This window comes from Plectropomus leopardus, chromosome 3 (assembly GCF_008729295.1).
Source record: "Plectropomus leopardus isolate mb chromosome 3, YSFRI_Pleo_2.0, whole genome shotgun sequence".
NCBI classification, from domain to species: domain Eukaryota; kingdom Metazoa; phylum Chordata; class Actinopteri; order Perciformes; family Serranidae; genus Plectropomus; species Plectropomus leopardus.
The window spans coordinates 13,118,180-13,138,224 of NC_056465.1; the positions used below are offsets into that span (position 1 = coordinate 13,118,180).

Consider the following 20,045-nt stretch of genomic DNA (forward strand, 5'->3'; position numbering starts at 1 on the left):
TTTTTGCACTTCTGGTTCCCTTGTTTTGAAATCAACCTTTTCTTTAAAATAGGTTTCTGGTTAGATGTCTGACATAAGGTCTGTGTTTAACACAAGCTTAAGAGATTTTTTGCATTTTTGTTCTACAACATAAAATATGTCAGTAATGAATCCACAGTGAACTTTGAAGCTTTTATGTGTCTAAAAAAAAACCCAAGTAAGCTAAAGCTAAATGAGACCGTGGAGTGGCATCACGCAACATTAAGCCATGTGACCAAAGTGTAGTTCGTTCATTCATTTTTATTCCTGCAATTATATTAACGTTTCAAAAAGTGTTAAAAGCGGTATGTTAATTTGTGACGATTATCTTGCTGAACAAAAATGTAAGTATCATTAATATTTGCTTGTCACAGAGAAATTGATTTTTTGGAAGTGCCTGACAAAGACTACATTTTTTGGGAGCTTTTAATACAATGTGTGGATCTTTTTTTAAATTCTTTCCTTGGTTTGATTTTTTTGATCCAGCGCTTGTAAAAGTCGTCGGGGTGTGCGCGCCCTCCACCTTGCTTTGCCTGCAGAAAGCAGTCATCCCTGCACCTCTCTATGAAGGTATGTGTAACACTGCTCAACAGCACAACCCATTCCTGTGTCTTTTAACATTTTGTACCACAGTGCAGCTCTATAGCACAGAGGAATAATATTAATGGAACTTTTGATACAGACACAGGACTTGTTTGTAGGATCAGTTCAGTTTTTGACAGTAAGAAAAAAATATACGTAGAATATTCCCAAACTCTGCAAAGTGTATTTCAAAACTGAAAACTGAGTTGGCAAGAGAAATGTGATCTTTTTTGTTTTGTTTTGTTTTGACTCAGCTTTTGCAGGAACAGAACAGGTGTTATAAAATGTGTCTGCAGATGTATAAATTTGAGACATTGATCCGAAACGGATAAATAGAAAAGGAGCCCCTGCAGGAGCTAAATAATAAAAGCTAGGAATGAATTCCACAGTTGAACTCTCTACACAGAGTGGCATTTAGATAAAAGTCACACAGTTGAGCTTCAGTGTTCATTCTTGACCTTAAAAATAGCAGTCTGGCTGTCCTCTGTTGATGATGCTGGTGGATTTGGTCTTTATTCTGGTGTTCATTCAGTCTCACGTCCTCGCTGTTGTTGCACGTTATGTTGTGCGGTCTTCCTCTCTCCGGTTTCGTTTTAAGGATTTCCGAGCAGAAATATCAAGGTGTTCATATAGATATCTAATAATGAGATATTTTCCGTGAATCTGGCTCATGCTTGGCATTATATCAGAGTGAAGTTGGGGCCCGAGATTAACACTGGTCTGTTGGGTTGATGGGTTTATATGTTGGCTGCCTAAAGCACCGTTCATTCTGGTCTTCAGTCTTTAAGGAAAATGCAAAAACAGGCTGCTTTAGCTCCCAGGTTGGGTACACAGCTGATGTCATGTGAGAAGAAAGTCTTGATGCTGTTTCTTGTTTCATTCTGGCTACAATTTTTGTCTTTCTCATGGCTAATCTGCAGTCAGACTGCAGAGTGTACATGCTTAGTTTGGTCTCACAGGTCGCTCTGTACCTGAACATGGTCTTCAAGTCCCATCAGCTTTTCTTAATGCACATTTGCATTTCGGTCTAAAACTTCAACTAAAGCCTTTAGTGTCCATTGTTTCTTTTTCAACAAAGGATGCTTCTTTAGATATAAATATATATAAAAAATTGATATATCTTTAATTTAACTGATGTTGCAATATATCTTTAAAACTGCCTCCCACAGTATGATAGTATATAACTTTTTTTTTTCTCAATCTAATGCTTGTGTAGAATATCCTCCCCTCTCTTTACTGGGGAGTTTTGAGGAAAGGTTGAATCTATTATTTCTTTGTGCCTCTCTGTGCCACCAACTAGACGTGACATCCTCATTTTGAATATACACAAAGGGGCCTGGTTTCCCAAAATTAACACAGCACAGCAAGTAACGCTGGTGTTCTTAACCTGCTGATGAGCCAGCCAGTTCAGGAACAATTCTGTTTCTGTGTAAAGGCAGCCTCAAGCTTCTGTTTTTTTCGCCTTTAGCTGTTAATAGAAATATGATATCAACACGAAAATTCAGTCGGTTTTATTTTTTAAAGAGTTTTGGTTTATATCAGAACAGAAAATCTTATTTGTAGTCTTGAGTAGTTTAGTTGTGATTTTGTTTTTAGCTGAATCAATTCAGGTTAAAATCCAGATTTTTTTCTATTCTTGTGTAAACGGAGCCTCCTCTCAGCTTCAGTGCGTTGCCATTGTACCAGTATGTATTCTGCATATTACACAGGGTCAGTGGTGGGGCTGGACTTTGCAATAGTGAATGACTGTGTGCGTGTGCGTTATGTGTGCGTGTGTGTGGGTGGATCACAAAGCTTTGCAATACTGAAGTATTTCTGATTTTCTGACATATTAATGGCTGTAGATAAATCTAGATTTGCTGTGCTTCTTGCTTTGTAAACAGTTTTTTGCTTTTTAATTATGTGGATTTTTTTTCCTGACCTGAAATATACTGTAGATTTTGCAAAATTTTATATCACACTGACATTGCTATTGTTTTACTGTGAATAAGGTATTTCTAGAGAAATTTTAGCATGCCTACTTACAACTGTAATATATAGAACAAACCGTTTCAGTAGTTGATAATATATCGCATTTGGACTGACACAGACAGAACACAACAAACATTGATTTTATTTATTTTTTCATTGTGTATTTATGAATACTTTTACCATAATTCATACTTGCGTCTTATTTTTTGAAAAATATATATATATTTCTTTTCTCTTATTTTGAGCAGAAGGAATTGTCTTTTACATTCCTAAATAAAATGTGGACTGAAGCGCTACTTTGTGTACTTTTTGTTCTCTGACAACATTCACAGTAAAAGCCATACAGTTACATGATGCAGAACTGACCATTTCTTTAAGTCATGATAATCTGTCAATGGGTGACATTTTACAGGATTTCAAATAGAAAAAACCCTCTGCTCAAACCATTCCTAGACTCCAACAAAATACACGTTTATAAATGTGTCATATTGGAGAATTACAAAGACAATGTTACACGTAAAATGCACATACATAATTATGAATGTCATTAAAAGAAAGTATATATTTTTAACTAGAATAACAAACATAAAATACCATGTGATGATCCATGATTATTCTTTCTTACTTTAATCTCTGTGTGTGCTCAGAAAGTCTTCCAACATACAATCTGCAATAATATCAATTGGCTCTTCTTTTTTTGCATTATTGTGTATGGTATACAGACATTTGGTAAGCATTGGTGGAACGCTACAATACTGCCCTCAAGTGTCTCTAAGAGGTACTCGTCTTAATCTATCACTCCTCAATTAACGAGTAATGTATGTTTGATTTAGCCGACTAATCGGATGCATACAGTTCTTCATTAAAGATCCAGTACATTAAACAAACTCAACTTGTTAGAGACCATATAGAACCACCTCAAACAATCTGAGGAGGTTAACACAGTAGGAAAGATGCCATTTCATCTGATTTGAAGAGAATGAAACCACATGCAAGATGATTAGAGAGCCATAACCTGTAAAATGACAGAATAAAAGTACATTTACTGTTCCTGTGCAGATGCAGCCCCTTCAGAGAAAAGTATTATCATATGTGTCTGGTACATTTAAATAAGACAGGCATTTATCACACATTAAAACAATGCAGCCTGAACATTTATCATTTATTTATGTGGATTATTTTCAATTAATTGCTCTAAAGAATGTCTGTGCAAAATGCCCGTCACGGTTTCCGAAAACTTAAAATATCTCTTTTAGTCAGACCAACAGTGTAAAACAAAGAAAAGATACATTTATTAAACTGAGAGTCTAGAATCAATGAATATGCCGCATTTTTGCTAGAAAAAAAAAACCTCAGTTGGCTCTAATTTACAGCCAGCTGTTAGGGACTGCATCTGCACATCCTGAACAGAAAACCTATCACAGACCACTTCACGGCTCTCTAACTAAAAGAAATGCAACTCTGCAATGTTCTCCCCAATAAGAGTCCATGAGACAAACAGCAGTGGCACAAAACCTTGAAAACCACATCTTCAGTTGCTGCGTTAATGACCGTGTCCGTCCTCCCAGGCAATTCTTAACACGACCCATCACTGATCTACTCCGCCACAAAGAAGACTGCCACACACCCTGTTAAACTGTGTAAAAGTAGGCGTTAAACAGTTCCTTTCTCTGCTTAAGCTCCATCTTTTAAGCGTCCATCAGTGAGAGCGTTCTCATTCTCGAGTCCATGTAATTGTAAAGGCCGTCTGAGCACATTAGAAGAGCAGCAAGTCACATAAGTTTGACGTTTCTGTCGGTGCAGATGGTTAAATCCCTTGGATACACTTGGAAGTCCTTTGTAAGGTATATGGTCACATTGAGCGTGGGCTAAGGCTACATTTGACAATCTATGCTCAACACGCAAAAGGAAATATTGAAATAGTATAACAAATACGAGGAATAAAAATGTTAAAAATATGGCAGAGTATGATGACTGACGGAGCCAAAAGTCTTTAATGTAATAGAGGGTTTATTTGCGAGTACGAAGGAGTGCGGCTTTGCGCGTAGCTCCCATCCTTCAGGACAGTTTTGCCATTTGCGTCTGGTCCCGAGTCTGCACGCAAAAAATCAGCTTCTCTCCCAGAGGCTCCAACAGTTTTAGATGTCGTTCTGTGGTTGGAGCTGTTGCTGCATGTTGGTCAGGTCCTCCACCAGGCGCTTAAAAGTGATTCTCCTTTCGGGCATATTCTCCCAGCACTTGCGCATCAGCTCGTACACCTGCCAAATATTAATTGTGTTAGATGAAAAGTGGTAGAAATGTAAAAACCTGACAAAGAAATATACTGCAGCAGCTTTCTTCCGAAGTGAAATCTCAGAGGTCGAATCAGAACTTCTAGTTCTAGTTAATTAAAAATTAAGTAAATAAGCACATCTTAAAAAGGCTCTGTCCATGTCATTACTGTGTTGTGTTGTTGATGAGAACACTTACAGGCTCAGGACAGCCCTCAGGACGAGGCAACCTCCTCCCTTCTGCCAACACCTTCACCAATCGGATGATGGTCATCTGGCCGTGAGTTCTGCCAATCATGCCAAGGAAGAGCTGTGTGGGTGAGCACAAGAGCAAGTTACAAAACATAATGTGTACAATACTTTTCAATACTGGCTTTATTTTTATTCAGATGTTAAACATGAAAAAATACTATTTTTGCCAACATGCTATTATATGACCTTATCATGCAAATTTGACTGACATACTACACTATAACTTTTCGTACTATTTTGGACAATATACTCTACTATGATTTATTTATGACATGTAAAACTATGACTTATGCATGCTATGTAGGACAACATACTATAATGTGACTTTTTACGCTATTTTGGACAACAAACTTTACTATATATACTATACTATTTCTAAATTTAGAGGACATGCTATGACTTTTGTATATTATTTTGAAATGCACTCTATAGTATGGCATTTTTATTCTATTTTCAACACATACTATACTATAACTTTATATGCTGTTTTGGATGACATATTATACTATGACTTTTTTATGCTATTTTGGAAGACAATAGTCAATTATTTGGCTTTTTGGACAACATACTATGTTGTCAAAAATGACCAGGAATGGCACAAAAACCTCTTAATATTCTATTTTGTCAAAAATGACCTCAAAAGGTCATAGTATAGTATATAGTATATGTGTCTTCAACAATGACCCCAAAACATAAACGTATAGTACTCATAAAAAGTGACCCCAAATGTCACCACGTCTTAATATAGTATGTCCTCAAAAATAACACAAAGTCACCACAATGACATAGTGTAGCATGTCGCAAAAATTACACAAAATGTCACCAAAACTTCCTAGTATAGTATTTCGTTGACAATGATCCAAAAACATCATAGTAAAGTATGTCACCAAAATTACCCCAAAACGTCATAGTATAGTATGTCTTCAAAAATGACCCAAAATGTCACCAAAATGTCATAGCATCGTATGTCGTAAAAAAATTACCCCAAATATCACCATGTCGTAGTACAGTATGTTGTAAAAATATACCCAAAATGACACAAAAATGTCATAGTATAGTATGTTCTTAAAAATGACACAAACGTCATTGTATGGCATGACATCAAAATTACAGAAAATGCCACAAAAACATTAACAATGTATGTCGAAAAATTTCAAGATATGACATGTTGCAAAAAAAGCTGAAAAGCACATAGTATAGCAGTATAGAATGTCAAAAAAAATATACCATACTATAGTATGGCAAAAAATGCCACGATATGACATGTCCAAAACACTGCTAAAAACCACATAATATAGCCTGCTGAGAAACACTGTGGCAAAAATGTCGCAATAATGGCCAAAAACACAAGGATGTAGCATGTCAAAAAAAAGGCAATGCAGTGTATGGGGAAATATATCATAATATGACATGTCCAAAAAACAGCTGAAACCCCTTAAAACAGCATTAAGTAGAGTGCCGAGACAAGCCATAGAACAGTTTGTTGCAAAAACTGCGAAAACTCACCATGATGTAGGATGTTGAAAAAATGACCGAAAAGGCAAGGCTATAGTAAGGCAAAAATGTCAAAATATGACATCAGAAAAAAACTACTGTAAACACCTCGAAACAGCATAAAATAGTGTGCCGAAACACGCCATAGCATAGTATGTTGCAAAAACGGCCAAAAAGCGCAAAATAATGCATGTCAAAAAAATGACCAAAAAGGCAAGGCTATAGTAAGACAAAAATGTCAAAATATGACATGTCCCAAAAACAGCTGAAAACACTTCAAAACAACAAAAAATAGCATACCGAAACACGCCACAACATAGTTCGTTTTAAAAATGGCCAAAAACACCATTACATAGCCTGTTGAAAAATGACCAAAAAGGCAAGGCTATAGTAAGGCAATATTGTCAAAATATAACAATTCCCAAAAACAACTGACAACACCTAAAAACAGCATAAAATAGCGTGCCGAGACAAGCCATTACATAGTATGTTGCAAAAAATGGCCAAGAACATCATGATATAGCATGTTGAAAGAAATAACCGAAAAGGCAAGGCTATAGTGAGGCAAAAATGTCAAAATATGACTTGTCTCAAAAACAGCTGAAAACACCTCAAAACAGCATAAAATAGTGTGACGAGAAACGCAATAGCATAGGCTGTTGCAAAAACGGCCAAAAACACCATAATAATGCATGTCAAAAAAATGACCGAAAAGGCAAGGCTAGTAAGGCAAAAATGTCAAAATATGACATGTCCCCAAAACACCTAAAAACACCTCAAAACAGTATAAAATGGCATGCCGAGACACGCCATAGCATAGGTATTTGCAAAAACTGCCAAAAGGCGCAAAATAATGCATGTCAAAAAAATGACCAAAAAGGCAAGGCTATAGTAAGGCAAAAATGTCAAAACGTTACGTCCAAAACCAGCTGAAAACACCTCAAAACAGCTTAAAATAGCGTGCAGGGACACGCCAATGCATATTTTGTTGCAAAAATGACCAAAAACAACATGATGTACCATGTTGAAAAAATGACCGAAAAGGCAAGGCTATAGTAAGGCAAAAATGTCAAAATATGACATGTCCCAAAAACAGTCGAAAACACCCCGAAACAGCATTAAATGGCGTGCCGAGACACGCCATAGCATAGTTTGTTTCAAAAATGGCCAAAAACTCCATGGTATACCATGCTGAAAAAATGACCAAAAAGGCAAGGCTATAGTGAGGCAAAAATGTCAAAATATGACGTCAGAAAAAAACTGCTGTAAACACCTCAAAACAGCATAAAATAGTGTGCTGAAAGACACCATAGCATAGTATGTTGCAAAAACGGCCAAAAACACCATAATAATGCATGTCAAAAAATGACCAAAAAGGCAAGGCTATAGTAAGGCAAGATTGTCAAAATATGACATGTCCCAAAAACAGCTGAAAACACGTCAAAACTGCATAGAATAGTGTGCTGAGACACGCCATACCATAGTTCATTGCATAAATGGCCAAAAACACCATGGTATACCATGTTGAAAAAATGACCGAAAAGGCAAGACTATAGTAAGGCAAAAATGTCAAAATATGACATGTCCCAAAAACAGCTGAGAACACTTCAAAACAGCAAAAAATACTGCACCGAGACACGCCATAGCATAGTTTGTTTCAAAAATGACCAAAACCTCCATGGTATACCATGTTGAAAAAATGACCGAAAAGGCAAGGTTATAGTAAGGCAAAAATGTCAAAATATGACATGTCCCAAAAACAGCTGAAAACACCTCAAAACTGCATAGAATAGTGTGCGGAGAAATGCCATAGCATAGGCTGTTGCAAAAACAGCCAAAAACACCATAATAATGCATGTCAAAAAACGACCAAAAAGGCAAGGCTAAAGTAAGGCAAAATTGTCAAAATATGACATGTCCAAAAAAACAGCAGAAAACAATTCAAAACTCCATAGAATAGTGTGCTGAGACACGCCATACCATAGTTCATTGCATAAATGGCCAAAAACACCATGGTATACCATGTTGAAAAAATGACCGAAAAGGCAAGGCTATAGTAAGGCAAAAATGTCAAAATATGACATCAGAAAAAAACTACTGTAAACACCTCGAAACAGCATAAAATAGTGTGCGCAGGGACACACCATAGCATAGTATGTTGCAAAAAAAGGCCAAAAAGCGCAAAATAATGCATGTCAAAAAAATGACCAAAAAGGCAAGGCTATAGTAAGGCAAAAATGTCAAAAAATGACATGTCCCAAAAACAGCTGAAAACACCTCAAAACAGCATAAAATAGCATGCAGGGACACGCCATGCATATTTTGTTGCAAAAACGGCCAAAAACACCATGATGTACATGTTGAAAAAATAACCGAAAAGGGAAGGCTATAGTAAGGAAAAAAAATGTCAAAATATGGACATGTCCCAAAAAATATAAAAAACCTCAAAATATAAAATAGCGTGCAGAGAAATGACATAGCATAATTTGTTGCAAAAACGGCCAAAAACACCATAATAATGCATGTCAAAAAAAAACGACCAAAAAGGCAAGGCTATAGTAAGGCAAAAATGTCAAAATATGACATTTCCCAAAAACAGCTGAAAACACCTCAAAAACAGCGTAAAATAGCGTGCCGAAACACACTATAGCATAGTATGTTGCAAAAACGGTCAAAAACACACAAAATAATGCATGTCAAAAAAAATGACCAAAAAGGCAAGGCTATAGTAAGGCAAAAATGTCAAAATATGACATGTCCCAAAAACAGCTGAAAACACCTCAAAACTGCAAAAAATAGTGTGCCAAAACGCCATAGCATAGTTTAATTTCAAAAACTGCCAAAAACACCATGAATAATGCATGTCAAAAAAATGACCAAAAAAGGCAAGGCTATAGTATGGCAAAAAATGTCAAAATATGACATGTCCCAAAAACATCTGAAAACACCTCAAAACAGCATATAAATAGCAGCATGTGCCGAGACAGCCATATCTTAGAATGTTGCAAAAACGGCCAAAAACACCAAAATATAGCATGTTGAAAAAAATGACCAAAAATGCAAGGCTATAGTAAGGCAAAAATGTCAAAATATGACATGTTGCGAAAAAAAACACCTGTGTTTTTTCTCTTTCTTTTTAGCTCTCTCTCTCTCCATAGCATAGTTTGTGCGTGTGTGTGCCAAAAACATCCATCCATAATGCTCAAAATCAAAAATGGCAAAAAAGGCGGCTACACAGGCCAAAACAGCAGAAACAACACAGCGATGGCATTCTGTTGAAAAAAAAACTTTTTGCAATCCTAAATAGCGTGGGATTGGAGGTCACCAGCAGCCCATCTCTTTCTTTGCAAAATGGGGTTTTTGTTAAAAAATGAGCTGGGTCCAACGGCCCAGTGTGTGGTTAGCCCAGGGAATATTTTGTTTGTTTTGGTCTTTTGGTTTGTTAAAAATGTTGGTTAAGTTGTTGCTAAATAAAACAGTTGTTTTAGTTCTGTGCCGTGTGGCATTCTTTTATGTGTTCGGCAAAAAACGGCTGAAACCTTGTTGTAATGCATGTGTGTGGCCAAAAAATGACCAAAAATGGCAAGGCTATAGTAAGGCAAAAATGTCAAAATATGACATGTCCAAAAACAGCTGAAAACAACTCAAAACAGCATAAAATAGCGTGCAAAGACACACCACAGCATAGTTTGTTGCAAAAATGGCCAAAAACACAGTAAAAGTACATGTCAAAAAAATGACCAAAAAGGCAAGGCTATAGTAAGGCAAAAATGTCAAAAATGACATGTCCCAAAAAAAACAGCTGAAAACACTCTCAAAACAGCATAAAATAGGTGCTACCGAGACATACCATAGCATAGGTAAATTGCAAAAAACGGCCAAAAACACCATATAGCAATGAATGTCAAAAAAATGACCAAAAAGGCAAGGCTATAGTAAGGCAAAAATGTCAAAATATGACATGTCCCAAAAACAGCTGAAAACACTCTCAAAAACAGCATAAAATAGCGTGCCGGAAAGACATAGCATAGAATGTTGCAAAAACAGCCAAAAAAACACCATAATAATGCATGTCAAAAAAATGACCGAAAAGGCAAGGCTATAGTAAGGCAAAAATGTCAAAATATGACATGTCCCAAAAAAACAGCTGAAAACACCTCAAAACAGCATAAAATAGCTGTGCCGAGACACACCATAGCATTAAATCATTGCAAAAAACTGGCAAAAAAACACCATAATATACCATGTTGAAAAAATGACCGAAAAGGCAAGGCTATAGTAAGGCAAAAATGTCAAAATATGACATGTCCCAAAAAACAGCTGAAAACACCTCAAAACAGCATAAAAATAGCATGCAGAGACACGCCATAGCATAGAATGTTTCAAAAACGGCCAAAAAAAAAACACATAATAATGCATGTCAAAAAAATGACCAAAAAAGGCAAGGCTATAGTAAGGCAAAAATGTCAAAATATGACATGTCCCAAAAACAGCTGAAAACACCTCAAAAAGCAGCATAAAAATAGCGTGCCGAGACACGCCATAGCATAGTTTGTTTGCAAAAAATGGCCAAAAACACATAATAATGCATGTCAAAAAAATGACCGAAAAGCAAGGCTATAGTAAGGCAAAAATGTCAAAATATGACATGTCCCAAAAACAGCTGAAAACACCTCAAAACAGCATAAAATAGCGTGCTGAGACACACCATAGCATAGAATGTTTGCAAAAAAAACGGCCAAAAAACACCAATAATAATGCATGTCAAAAAAAAAATGACCAAAAAAGGCAAGGCTATAGTAAGGCAAAAATGTCAAAAAATGACATGTCCCAAAAACAGCTGAAAACACCTCAAAACAGCATAAAATAGCGTGCCAGAGACAAGCCATGCATAGAATTGTTGCAAAAACGGCCAAAAACAACATAATGTACATGTTGAAAAAAATGACCAAAAAAGCAAGGCTATAGTAAGGCAAAAATGTCAAAATATGACATGTCCAGAAAAACAGCTGAAAACACCTCAAAACAGCATAAAATAGCGTGCTGAGACACGCCATAGCATAGAATTTGTTGCAAAAACAGCCAAAAACCATAATAATAATGCATGTCAAAAAATGACCGAAAAAGGCAAGGCTATAGTAAGGCAAAAATGTCAAAATATGACATGTCCCAAAAACAGCTGAAAACACCTCAAAACAGCATAAAATAGCGTGCTGAGACACGCCATAGCATAGAATGTTGCAAAAACGGCCAAAAACACATAATAATATGCATGTCAAAAAATGACCAAAAAGGCAAGGCTATAGTAAGGCAAAAATGTCAAAATATGACATGTCCCAAAAACAGCTGAAAACACTCAAAACAGCATAAAATAGCGTGCAGAGACAACCATATAGCATAGAATTTTGCAAAAACGGCCAAAAACACCATAATAATGCATGTCAAAAAAATGACCAAAAAGGCAAGGCTATAGTAAGGCAAAAATGTCAAAATATGACATGTCCCCAAAACAGCTGAAAACACCTCAAAACAGCATAAAATAGCGTGCCGAGACACGCCATAGCATAGAATGTTTGCAAAAACGCCAAAAACACCATAATAATGCATGTCAAAAAAATGACCGAAAAGGCAAGGCTATAGTAAGGCAAAAATGTCAAAAATGACATGTCCCAAAAAAACAGCTGAAAACACTCAAAACAGCATAAAATAGCGTGCTGAGACAAGCCATAGCATAGAATGTTTGCAAAAAACGGCCAAAAACACCATAATAATGCATGTCAAAAAAATGACCAAAAAGGCAAGGCTATAGTAGTAAGGCAAAAATGTCAAAATATGACATGTCCCAAAAACAGCTGAAAAACACCTCAAAACAGCATGAAATAGCGTGCTGAGACACGCCATAGCATAGAATGTTGCAAAAACAGCCAAAAACACCATAATAATGCATGTCAAAAAAATGACCAAAAAGGCAAGGCTATAGTAAGGCAAAAATGTCAAAATATGACATGTCCCAAAAACAGCTGGAAACACCTCAAAACAGCATAAAATAGCGTGCTGAGGCACACCATAGCATAGGCTGTTGCAAAAACAGCCAAAAACACCATAATAATGCATGTCAAAAAATGACCAAAAAGGCAAGGCTATAGTAAGGCAAAAATGTCAAAATATGACATGTCCCAAAAACAGCTGAAAACACTCAAAAATAGCATAAAATAGCGTGCTGAGACACGCCATAGCATAGGTATTTTGCAAAAAACGCCCAAAAACACCATAATAATGCATGTCAAAAAAATGACCGAAAAAGGCAAGGCTATAGTAAGGCAAAAATGTCAAAATATGACATGTCCCAAAAACAGCTGAAAACACCTCAAAACAGCATAAAAATAGCATGCCGAGACACGCCATAGCATAGAATTTTTGCAAAAAATGGCCCAAAAACACCATAATAATGCATGTCAAAAAAAATGACCAAAAAGGCAAGGCTATAGTAAGGCAAAAATGTCAAAATATGACATGTCCCAAAAACAGCTGAAAAAACACTTCAAAACAGCATAAAAAAATAGCGTGCCGACACACGCCATAGCATAGAATTTGCAAAAAACGGCCAAAAACACCATAATAATGCATGTCAAAAAAATGACCGAAAAGGCAAGGCTATAGTAAGGCAAAAATGTCAAAAAATGACATGTCCCAAAAACAGCTGAAAAACCTCAAAACAGCATAAAATAGCGTGCCGAGACACGCCATAGCATAGAATGTTTGCAAAAACGGCCAAAAACACCATAATAATGCATGTCAAAAAAATGACCAAAAAAGGCAAGGCTATAGTAAGGCAAAAATGTCAAAAATGACATGTCCCAAAAACAGCTGAAAACACCTCAAAACAGCATAAAATAGCGTGCCGAGACACACATAGCATAGAATGTTGCAAAAACAGCCAAAAACACCATAATAATGCATGTCAAAAAAATGACCAAAAAGGCAAGGCTATAGTAAGGCAAAAATGTCAAAATATGACATGTCCCAAAAACAGCAGCTGAAAACACCCTCAAAACAGCATAAAATAGCGTGCTGAGACACACCATAGCATAATTTTGCAAAAAATGGCCAAAAACACCATGGTATAATGCATGTCAAAAAATGACCAAAAAAAGCAAGGCTATAGTAAGGCAAAAATGTCAAAATATGACATGTCCCAAAAACAGCTGAAAACACCTCAAAACAGCATAAAAAATAGCGTGCTGAGACACGCCATAGCATAGAATGTTGCAAAAAAAGCCAAAAACACATAATAATGCATGTCAAAAAAATGACCAAAAAAGGCAAGGCTATAGTAAGGCAAAAATGTCAAAATATGACATGTCCCAAAAACAGCTGAAAACACCTCAAAAAGCATAAAATAGCGTGCTGAGACACGCCATAGCATAAAGGCTGTTGCAAAAACGGCCAAAAAACACCATAATAATGCATGTCAAAAAAATGACCAAAAAAGCAAGGCTATAGTAAGGCAAAAATGTCAAAATATGACATGTCCCAAAAACAGCTGAAAACACCTCAAACAGCATAAAATAGCGTGCCGAGACACGCCATAGCATAGAATTTGCAAAAAAATGGGCAAAAACACCATAATAATGCATGTCAAAAAAATGACCAAAAAGGCAAGGCTATAGTAAGGCAAAAATGTCAAAATATGACATGTCCCAAAAACAGCTGAAAAAAACCTCAAAACAGCATAAAATAGTGCCGACACACCATAGCATAGAAGTTTTGCAAAAACGGCAAAAACACCATAATAATGCATGTCAAAAAAATGACCGAAAAGGCAAGGCTATAGTAAGGCAAAAATGTCAAAATATGACATGTCCCAAAAACAGCTGAAAACACCTCAAAACAGCATAAAATAGCGTGCTGAGACACGCCATAGCATAGAATGTTTGCAAAAAAACGGCCAAAAAACACCATAATAATGCATGTCAAAAAATGACCAAAAAAAGCAAGGCTATAGTAAGGCAAAAATGTCAAAATATGACATGTCCCAAAAACAGCTGAAAAACACTTCAAAAAACAGCATAAAATAGCGTGCAGAGACACACGCCATAGCATAGAATGTTGCAAAAAAATGTCGGCCAAAAACATAATAATGCATGTCAAAAAAATGACCAAAAAGGCAAGGCTATAGTAAGGCAAAAATGTCAAAATATGACATGTCCCAAAAACAGCTGAAAAAACCTCAAAACAGCATAAAATAGCGTGCCGAGACACACGCCATAGCATAGAAAGTTGCAAAAACGGCCAAAAACACCATAATAATGCATGTCAAAAAAATGACCAAAAAGGCAAGGCTATAGTAAGGCAAAAATGTCAAAATATGACATGTCCCAAAAACAGCTGAAAACACCTCAAAACAGCATAAAATAGCGTGCTGAGACACGCCATAGCATAGGTATTTGCAAAAAAAAGGCCAAAAACACCAAAATAATGCATGTCAAAAAAATGACCAAAAAGGCAAGGCTATAGTAAGGCAAAAATGTCAAAATATGACATGTCCCAAAAACAGCTGAAAACACCTCACCTCAAAACAGCATAAAAATAGCGCGCTGAGAAGACACGCCATAGCATAGAATGTTTCAAAAAAAGGCAAAAAACACCATAATAATGCATGTCAAAAAAATGACCAAAAAGGCAAGGCTATAGTAAGGCAAAAATGTCAAAATATGACATGTCCCAAAAACAGCTGAAAACACCTCAAAACAGCATAAAAAATAGCGTGCCGACACACGCCATAGCATAGAATGTTGCAAAAAAAAAACGCCAAAAACACCATAATAATGCATGTCAAAAAAAAATGACCAAAAAAGCAAGGCTATAGTAAGGCAAAAATGTCAAAATATGACATGTCCCAAAAACAGCTGAAAACACCTCAAAACAGCATAAAATAGCGTGCCGAGACACGCCATAGCATAGGCTGTTGCAAAAATGGCCAAAAACACCATAATAATGCATGTCAAAAAAATGACCAAAAAGCAAGGCTATAGTAAGGCAAAAATGTCAAAATATGACATGTCCCAAAAACAGCTGAAAAACCTCAAAACAGCATAAAAATAGCGTGCCGAGACACGCCATAGCATAGAATGTTGCAAAAAAATGGCCAAAAACACCATAATAATATGCATGTCAAAAAAATGACCAAAAAAAAGGCAAGGCTATAGTAAGCAAAAATGTCAAAATATGACATGTCCCAAAAACAGCTGAAAACACCTCAAAAAAGCATAAAAAGCGCGTGCCAGACACGCCATAGCATAGAATTTTTGCAAAAACGGCCAAAAACACCATAATAATGCATGTCAAAAAAAATGACCAAAAAAGGCAAGGCTATAGTAAGGCAAAAATGTCAAAAAATGACATGTCCCAAAAACAGCTGAAAACACCTCAAAACAGCATAAAAATAGCGTGCTGAGATACGCCATAGCATAGAATAGAATGTTGCAAAAACGGCCAAAAACACCATAAATAATGCATGTCAAAAAAATGACCAAAAAGGCAAGGCTATAGTAAGGCAAAAATGTCAAAATATGACATGTCCCAAAAACAGCTGAAAACCTCAAAACAGCATAAAATAGCGTGCTGAGACACGCCATAGCATAGGAATTTGCAAAAAAAAACGGCCAAAACACCAAATAATGCATGTCAAAAAAATGACCAAAAAAGGCAAGGCTATAGTAAGGCAAAAATGTCAAAATATGACATGTCCCAAAAACAGCTGAAAACACCTCAAAACAGCATAAAATAGCGTGCCGAGACACGCCAGCATAGAATGTTGCAAAAACGGCCAAAAACACCATAATAATGCATGTCAAAAAAAATGACCAAAAAAGGCAAGGCTATAGTAAGGCAAAAATGTCAAAATGACATGTCCCAAAAACAGCTGAAAAACCTCTCAAAACAGCATAAAATAGCGTGCCAAAGACACGCCATAGCATAGAAAGTTGTTGCAAAAAAAACGGCAAAAAACACCATAATAATGCATGTCAAAAAAATGACCAAAAAGGCAAGGCTATAGTAAGGCAAAAATGTCAAAATATGACATGTCCCAAAAACAGCTGAAAAACCTCAAAAACAGCATAAAATAGCGTGCCGAGACACACCATAGCATAGGATTTGTTGCAAAAAAACAGCGGCCAAAAACACCATAAATATGCATGTCAAAAAAAAATGACCAAAAAGGCAAGGCTATAGTAAGGCAAAAATGTCAAAATATGACATGTCCCAAAAACAGCTGAAAACACCTCAAAACAGCATAAAATAGCGTGCCGAGACACACCATAGCATAATTTTTGCAAAACGGCCAAAAAAACACCAATAATATGCATGTCAAAAAAATGACCAAAAAGGCAAGGCTATAGTAAGGCAAAAATGTCAAAAAATGACATGTCCCAAAAAACAGCTGAAAAAACACCTCAAAACAGCAAAAATAGCGTGCTGAGACACGCCATAGCATAGAATGTTGCAAAAAAAAAAACACCAAAAAACACCATAATAATGCATGTCAAAAAATGACCAAAAAGGCAAGGCTATAGTAAGGCAAAAATGTCAAAATATGACATGTCCCAAAAAAACCTGAAAAACCTCAAAACAGCATAAAATAGCGTGCTGAGACACGCCATAGCATAGAATGTTGCAAAAAAACGGCCAAAAACACCATAATAATGCATGTCAAAAAATGACCAAAAAAGGCAAGGCTATAGTAAGGCAAAAATGTCAAAATATGACATGTCCCAAAAACAGCTGAAAACACCTCAAAACAGCATAAAATAGCGTGCTGCTGACACGCCATAGCATAGAATTTGCAAAAACGGCCAAAAACACCATAATAATGCATGTCAAAAAAATGACCAAAAAAGGCAAGGCTATAGTAAGGCAAAAATGTCAAAATATGACATGTCCCAAAAACAGCTGAAAAAACACCTCAAAACAGCATAAAATAGCGTGCCGAGACACGCCATAGCATAGTTTTTTGTTGCAAAAAACGGCCAAAAACACATAAATAATAATGCATGTCAAAAAAATGACCAAAAAGGCAAGGCTATAGTAAGGCAAAAATGTCAAAATATGACATGTCCCAAAAACAGCTGAAACACCTCAAAACAGCATAAAATAGCGTGCCGAGACACGCCATAGCATAGAATTGCAAAAAAAGGCCAAAAACACCATAATAATGCATGTCAAAAAAATGACCGAAAAGGCAAGGCTATAGTAAGGCAAAAATGTCAAAAAATGACATGTCCCAAAAACAGCTGAAAACACCTCAAAACAGCATAAATAGCGTGCCGAGACACGCCATAGCATAGAATGTTGCAAAAAAAAACGCCAAAAACACCATAATAATGCATGTCAAAAAAATGACCAAAAAGCAAGGCTATAGTAAGGCAAAAATGTCAAAATATGACATGTCCCAAAAACAGCTGAAAACACCTCAAAAACAGCATAAAATAGCGTGCCGAGACACACCATAGCATAGAATTGTTGCAAAAACAGCCAAAAACACCATAATAATGCATGTCAAAAAAAATGACCAAAAAGGCAAGGCTATAGTAAGGCAAAAATGTCAAAATATGACATGTCCCAAAAACAGCTGAACCTCCTCAAAACAGCATAAAAATAGCGTGCCGAGACACGCCATAGCATAGAATGTTGCAAAAAAACGGCAAAAAACACCATAATAATGCATGTCAAAAAAAAATGACCAAAAAAAAGCAAGGCTATAGTAAGGCAAAAATGTCAAAATATGACATGTCCCAAAAACAGCTGAAAACACCTCAAAACAGCATAAAATAGCGTGCTGAGACACGCCATAGCATAGAATGTTGCAAAAACAGGCCAAAAACACCATAATAATGCATGTCAAAAAATGACCAAAAAGGCAAGGCTATAGTAAGGCAAAAATGTCAAAATATGACATGTCCCAAAAACAGCTGAAAACACCTCAAAACAGCATAAAATAGCGTGCTGAGACACGCCATAGCATAGAATGTTGCAAAAAAAGGCCAAAAACAACCATAATAATGCATGTCAAAAAAATGACCAAAAAGGCAAGGCTATAGTAAGGCAAAAATGTCAAAATATGACATGTCCCAAAAACAGCTGAAAACACCTCAAAAACAGCATAAAATAGCGTGCTGAGACACGCCATAGCATAGAATTTGCAAAAAAACGCCAAAAAACACCATAATAATGCATGTCAAAAAATGACCAAAAAGGCAAGGCTATAGTAAGGCAAAAATGTCAAAATATGACATGTCCCAAAAACAGCTGAAAACACCTCAAAACAGCATAAAATAGCGTGCCAGACACGCCATAGCATAGAATGTTGCAAAAACGCCAAAAACCATAATAATGCATGTCAAAAAAATGACCAAAAAGGCAAGGCTATAGTAAGGCAAAAATGTCAAAATATGACATGTCCCAAAAACAGCTGAAAACACTCAAAAACAGCATAAAATAGCGTGCTGAGACACGCCATAGCATAGAATGTTGCAAAAAAACGGCCAAAACACCATAATAATGCATGTCAAAAAATGACCAAAAAAGGCAAGGCTATAGTAAGGCAAAAATGTCAAAATATGACATGTCCCAAAAACAGCTGAAAACACCTCAAAACAGCATAAAATAGCGTGCTGAGACACACGCCATAGCATAGAATTGTTGCAAAAAAACAGCCAAAAAACACCATAATAATGCATGTCAAAAAAATGACCAAAAAGGCAAGGCTATAGTAAGGCAAAAATGTCAAAATATGACATGTCCCAAAAACAGCTGAAAACACCTCAAAACAGCATAAAATAGCGTGCTGAGACACGCCATAGCATAGAATGTTGCAAAAAACGGCCAAAAACACCATAATAATGCATGTCAAAAAAATGACCAAAAAGGCAAGGCTATAGTAAGGCAAAAATGTCAAAATATGACATGTCCCAAAAACAGCTGAAAACACCTCAAAACAGCATAAAATAGCGTGCTGAGAACACGACATGCCATAGCATAGAATGTTTGCAAAAAAAAACGGCCAAAAACACCATAATAATGCATGTCAAAAAAATGACCAAAAAGGCAAGGCTATAGTAAGGCAAAAATGTCAAAATATGACATGTCCCAAAAACAGCTGAAAAACCTCAAAACAGCATAAAATAGCGTGCCGAGACACGCCATAGCATAGAATGTTGCAAAAACGGCCAAAAACACCATAATAATGCATGTCAAAAAAATGACCAAAAAAGGCAAGGCTATAGTAAGGCAAAAATGTCAAAAAATATGACATGTCCCAAAAACAGCTGAAAACACCTCAAAACAGCATAAAATAGCGTGCCAAAGACACGCCATAGCATAGAATGTTGCAAAAAAAAATGCCAAAAACACATAATAATGCATGTCAAAAAAATGACCAAAAAAGCAAGGCTATAG

The 20,045-nt window shown here is 36.2% G+C and overlaps 1 protein-coding gene across 1 annotated transcript in view; it reads right to left on the reverse strand.

Annotated features, from left to right (window-relative positions):
• Positions 1 to 2,702: 2,702 nt before the first annotated feature.
• jak1 (Janus kinase 1) overlaps positions 2,703 to 20,045 on the reverse strand; it is a 69,215-nt gene continuing 51,872 nt past the window's right edge. Inside the window, exons 24-25 of the mRNA XM_042514698.1 lie at positions 5,041 to 5,151; positions 2,703 to 4,829 (exon numbers count right to left, since the gene is read on the reverse strand). Coding sequence (XP_042370632.1) covers positions 4,710 to 4,829; positions 5,041 to 5,151 — 231 coding nt within the window. The 3' untranslated portion in view covers positions 2,703 to 4,709. The remainder of the gene's footprint in view (positions 4,830 to 5,040; positions 5,152 to 20,045) is intronic.